Raw genomic sequence first — 6000 nt, 5'->3', positions numbered from 1 at the left:
CAAATCATAAAATTATACCAGGCTTCTCGATGCAGATATCATAACACTAATCACCAAAATTTAAACAAACACAAAAGTGAAAACTTTTCAACCAAAATATTGATAAATGTTTGCCGATAAAGAAGTGGGTCCATTTGAATTTGCTAGGAAGATAACACATAAAAAATTAGTTCAATCAAGATAAATATCCACTTAAAATAAATTATTTCATTCATGTACCAACAGGACAATATCACGGTTATAACCACGTAAGTAAGTTATATTTGAGATTTACACTCACCAGTGTGCCTCATGAATATTGTCTGATTTTTGTTGGCAGATGAATACTAAGTCAGATCCATGAAGAAACAATAGAGATTGTCTACGCCTTAAATCAAATGAGACAGAAGTATAAGACTATGCAATGTTGAAAAATCATTTAGATTTTCTGTCTTCTTATCCCATCTTTACTATATTAACACACATTAATATAAATTAATTAAAGGGAAGGGAGAAGAACTATTAACGTTTTTCTTTACAAATTAAAGACATTAATAGGAATTTAATAGGGGAAGGGGAAATGTCATTCTCTGAAATATTAATAAGTGGCTGTATTGACTAACCATATATTTCTTCTACGTGGGTTGAGTGAGTAATTGAACTTTATTGCAAAGCTTTACGTGGGTTGCAACATAATATTTACTTTATTTATTTTATGAGGTTTTTATTAATCCCATTAATTAGTAGATCTTTGTTAATAAGTGAGAAAAAATGGCAAAAAAAGGAGAAAAATACATAGAAATGATGGTCATACAGAGGTGTCACATCACCTTATTTATGCCTAACTTTATATTATATATAGATTATTACCTCATTAAATCATTGAACCACGATAAATTTATATAATTTGGTATAGATACCTAATACTAATACGGATACATATTTTACTATATATCTAAGTTATGTCTCTTTCTTTCTTTCTTTAATTTGAAAATGCAAGCCAGCTATCGCTTAATAAACAAATCCCCACAAGCAGTAGAATCAAGATCGAATATTATTTCCTCTTATCAATACAAACATCATCATGGATTATTCAAAATCACTAGTCAACTACATGAACAAATGCAACAGCAAACTCCAAAAACAAAAAAAAAATCAAATAATCATATTCCACCCTCTAACGTATGATAAACTCTCTACTGTAATCTTTATCTGACAAGCTCTATATTTTCTGTACACAAACTCTATGCAGTACAACGTGAAAAACACCTCAAATCTCAATCATGTAAAAAAGATTAAAACTTTAACAAATCAATCAATGTGGAAAAAAAGAATCAAAATATGAAAAAGGTAGTAATAGATTTCTATCTAACTCTGGCCTACTCCTGGACCCAGATTAGATTTCTTGATGGAGTTGATCTTCTCTAGTTTTAATCCAGCTCTAAACTTTGATATAAAGTTTTCAGCTTTTGTGTTTACGTCCGGGCTTGGACAGAACAATGGCGGTGGAGGCGCAAACGCTGTCCGTTCACCGCCGCCAATGTTTTCCTCCGTTGGAGTGCTGACGGCGGAATCACTATCTTCAGGTTCAGGCGAACCTGAACGTGAGCTGACAGTGCTGTCTATTCTCACGTAGTCGCCTTCTACTACGAATTTCCAGGCATGTTGTTTTCTGAAGAACGGTGGCGGCGGCGGCGGTGGTGGAATTGGTCTCAATGGCGATTCTCCTCCGCTGTTTGAGTTCTCCTCCACACTTTCAAAGCTTTTTACCTGTTGGTTTTTTAACAAGCAAAATTAGGAAAATTACAGAAAGACTTTGAGACTGTGATATTGGCAGTGCTGTCAAAGAGAATTTTTTTTATTTAGCTCTCCATTTAGAGGAACAAAAACAGTAAAACATAATCATAATTACTCGCGTACAAGAGTATTCCTTAACTAATTAATTACTATTCTCTCTGTATCAATTTATATGACATTTTTTTTTGTTTTTAATCCATTCCAAACAAGAACTCACCTTTCTCTAAATGGAAACAAATTAATTTTAAAATCCCCCTACACCCTAAATGAAATGATTTACAGGCACTTAATAGGATTATATTGGGTATATTATAATTGTTGTTGAAATAATTTACAGCAATACAAATATTTAAAGTTTATTTTAAAAATATTTTTTTATATCTTAAACCTTATGTCAAGCCAAATAAAACATAAATGAGAATAGGGAGTAACAAATAGGAAAAGCTAACTAACAAACTATTAATCAGGATTTATTAAAATAACTAAAGAAGTAAAACAAAATTACTGCACTTCAAAAGCAAAGTTCTAACATTACCTTCACTGGCTCTGGTGCTGGAGTTCCGGTGATTGGGGCATTTTGGACATTTGGTCTTGATATCCTGATCGGCACCGCCTTGACACGGGGCGGTGGTGGTGGTGGCGGCGGCGGCGCATTTTTCTTTCTTCTGGTTTTCTTGGATGTGAATAAGTTTTGAAACAGAGAAGGAGGTGGCGGTGGTGGTGGCGGAGGCGGAGGCGGCGGTGGAGGAGTGGATGTCGCCGGATATTGGAAATGGAGAGGTGGAGGTTCTGATTTGTGTAGTAGAGCATCAAAATTGTCAACACTTTTTGACCTGTTTTTTCTCTTCTTTTTGTGATACAATGAGTTAATAAACTCCTTTGTAGCACTTGCACCACCTCTTTTCTTATCACTTTTACTGCTCCTTGGCTCCACGTAATGTGGCAATGGCGGAGGTGGTGGTGGAGAAAACGTCACCGGTGCATCAAAATTATCCACACTCCTTGACCTGTTTCTTCTTTCCTTTTTACGGGGAACACTATGAGATGCTTTCTTCACTGTCTCCTCATATATTGGTGCAGGAGCTGGTGGCGGTTGAGGAAGTGTTGCCGGTACCATAATAACTTTAATTCCTTCGGTCTCATAATTTTCCCTCTGCTTAGTTGTTCTCTCACTTTTACGCGGAACACTACGAGATGTTCTCATCACTTTTTCCTCATATACTGGTGCTGGAACTGGTAAGGGTGGAGATGGTGGTGATAGCACCGGTGGAATTGAAGCTGGTTGAGTAAATGTGGGCACCTTAATGGATTCTAAATGATCTTCATAGATAGTTTTAATGATATCAGGTTCAGGAGAAGGATCAACATCTCTCCAGCTACGAGGGCGATGAAGCTGACCTGGATCGGAAAATCGATAAGCATCAACATGAGTATCGTCGTAGAATCGCCAATGATCTTCACCGGAGATCCACCGTGGCGATACTTCAGTCAAATCGGGATATGAACTAGAACTCCTCCTCAAACCAGGCCCACCACCATTATTGTTAAAGGAATTCCTGTCTACATTATCGAACCATGTGCGTGGTGTCGTTGGATTTGGATTTCGAATTTCGTTAAACCATCGACTATTTGGTGTTGATGGATTCGATTTCTGAACTTCATTTCTGTTAATTGGAGAACTAATTTGTTGATACTCATTAGGATTTCTTTCTTCATTCTTGTTTCTGCTGAGAAAACCAAAAATCACAGCAACTAGAACTAGCACTACATTAACAGAATCCCAGCTTTTCTTTACATTGCTTGGTCTAAATATATTACTAGTAAAAGAGAGAGTAGAAGGAACTATGAAAACTAAGAAGAAAATTGCTGCTACTAATAGAATGATGAGCAAGAGACCGGCGTTAAAGAAGAGCTCCGATAACCGGTGGCGGAGCCGCTCTGTACGGCGGAGATCGTTGGAGTTTTGTAGCCAAAATGGGGTCAAGTTTTCCCCATCATCTGCCATTGATTTAGGCTAAAAGGAGTTTTTTGGGACACAACCTTTAACTTTGGTTTGGCTCTTTGCTTTCTTGCTTTGTGGTTGTGTTGTATTGCTTGTTTAAGACTTTGGGTTTGGCACTTTTATGTTGGATGGATAAATTAAAGACTTGTATATTTATAATATATAAAAAGAATATGGATTTGGGAGTTGTGATATAAGATTACTTGTGGGGTTGGGAATGGAGTAGTTGTGGGAATATTGAAAAGAGTATTTAAGTAGAATTAAAGTATGGCCATTAAGCATTATCTTTTGATTAAGTAATGAAACTAAGTAGTGTATGATGCAAGATTGGGAAATCGGCACATGCTTTGGCTGCTGCTGCTTTAAGAATGACAGCTTATAATCAATACTCCAATACCGCGTACATTGTAATTAAAGTATCTTTGAACCAGTCATATAAGGTACTTATCAACAATTGACCATATGACTTTGTTAACGTTTAAGGATAAATTTTGACGTTTGTTACGGCCAGCAAACAAATTGCTAAAAGGCAAGCATACATTTGCCTAAGCAACAACTAGTATAAAGGAACAATTGCATGACATTAACGTGTTCATACTTCATAGAGGAGCGTGATCCAAAATTTAAATTTTATGAGTTCGAGTTCGACAATTCATAGCAGAGCCAGATTCTTGAACTTTATGGGTTTGTTTCAAAATTTTCCTCCAATTCATCTGATTTGTTGAGTACGGAATCTATTAGTTGTACTTATTTAATAATTTTTTTACACACATATATATAGAGTTTGAGTCAAAATTACTATACTCGAATAAATTATAACCTCTATTTTAAGTCCGCCCCTAGTTCAAAGCCCGATTTGATCGAGGTATTGAAGACTTTCGAAGTCATTTTCAAGCCCCCTTCAATCATTCATAAAACAATTAACTAGCAATCTAGCACCACGGAAAGAAAACCGTCCACTCATCAAAACATGTGTAACACACTATCTGATAGTAATTGATAGTTAAGAGTTTAGAATGTTCTTTTTACCAATTCATCTAAGAATTTACGAGGTCGATTAATTTGGATTGACGCTGTAAAAAGTTCACTATTAATATTTTTAACGTTCCCTTTTAAAGAGGACTCTATTTATAAAATTATAGCTCGAGACTACTGATTAAAGTTAGAAAGAACCGTACCATTTCACTATACCATCTTATGGTAAGAATTTGAGAGTTGTCGAGACTAGAATCCTTGGGTACAGCCCTAAGACAAGGGGCAAATAATGTACCAACTCATATACCGTATTTCAAGTGAAGAAAGAAGAAAAAAGAGAACGCGTAGATATCGTGTGATATTGACATCCACGTCTCCATCAACAACGCTCCCATTTTTGGGTTTTATGTCTCCATGCATCTCCATTTCTGATTTAACTCCTGGCTTACAGTTGGAATTTGAAATCCTTTTTGTAGATGTTTGTACATTATTTGAGTTGAAGTATTGTGAACTAGTCAAAGATTTGAATAAAATCACAATTTCATTTGAAATACATTTTTAAATCATTATTTCCATAAATCAGTTGAAACTTAAATACTAATTGCAAAATACTAAAATATTTATAATTATATGTGGTACCATTATTCGGATTAATTCAAATTCATATTACATAATGTCTATGAAAGAAAGAAGCGCTCCGTACAATTTCCTCTGGTCAGAACTCTTAAAGGAACTCATGTTTCAATCACTTACATTCCTCAAGTTAGATCGTTTATAACACTCATAAAAATAATCCTAAATCAATTATTTCCTAATAATTATTGTACCTCACAAGTCATATTAATTGGCTGACCAATACCATCTTAACCTAGCGTTATAAATATTGGACATCCTTGGAAACTTCCAACAGAAGCTATAGTTTTGAAGTTTGACGTATTGAGTCCGGAGCCTAAAGGGTATAAAAATACACGGTATTTATCAAAACGGAATGACCAAAAATTTATATACCAAAAGGGGTATATCGTGGGCTGATCCACGATATACCCCAAATTTTTTTTTCATCTGACACACCAAGTCAACGAAAAACAAACAAAAAAAAAAAAATTAATTGTATAACGTGGACTGATCCACGTTATACAATTATAATTTTTATCCCATTTAACAAATACTTGGTAAGACGTTGCCTAAATTTAAATCATATTCGGTTATGTTTTTAATAAAAAAAAATTATTGATTTTTTTAATTTT

The 6000-nt window shown here is 34.9% G+C and overlaps 1 protein-coding gene across 1 annotated transcript; it reads right to left on the bottom strand.

Annotated features, from left to right (window-relative positions):
* Positions 1-1015: 1015 nt before the first annotated feature.
* Positions 1016-4059, bottom strand: LOC132633495 (formin-like protein 20). The gene is made up of 2 exons (XM_060349955.1): positions 2312-4059; positions 1016-1749 (listed from the first exon to the last, which is right to left on the bottom strand). Exons 1-2 carry the CDS (start codon positions 3779-3781, stop codon positions 1348-1350), a joined length of 1872 nt encoding a protein of 623 aa, XP_060205938.1. The 5' UTR covers positions 3782-4059; the 3' UTR covers positions 1016-1347.
* Between the last annotated feature and the right edge of the window lie 1941 nt (positions 4060-6000).

The sequence above is a fragment of the Lycium barbarum genome, chromosome 3, assembly GCF_019175385.1.
Source record: "Lycium barbarum isolate Lr01 chromosome 3, ASM1917538v2, whole genome shotgun sequence".
Classification (NCBI taxonomy): Eukaryota; Viridiplantae; Streptophyta; class Magnoliopsida; order Solanales; family Solanaceae; genus Lycium; species Lycium barbarum.
The sequence above is the reverse complement of the archived record's forward strand: the minus strand, read 5'-3'. Positions and strand labels throughout refer to the sequence as shown.

What these genes read in the sequence shown, in the direction of transcription:
- LOC132633495 (XM_060349955.1), bottom strand. Translation starts at nt 3,781, where the DNA reads ATGGCAGATGATGGGGAAAACTTGACCCCATTTTGGCTACAAAACTCC. An exon ending in CAGCACCAGAGCCAGTGAAG is followed by an intron (nt 1,750 to 2,311) that starts GTAATGTTAGAA and finishes AAAAACCAACAG; the next exon opens with GTAAAAAGCTTTGAAAGTGT.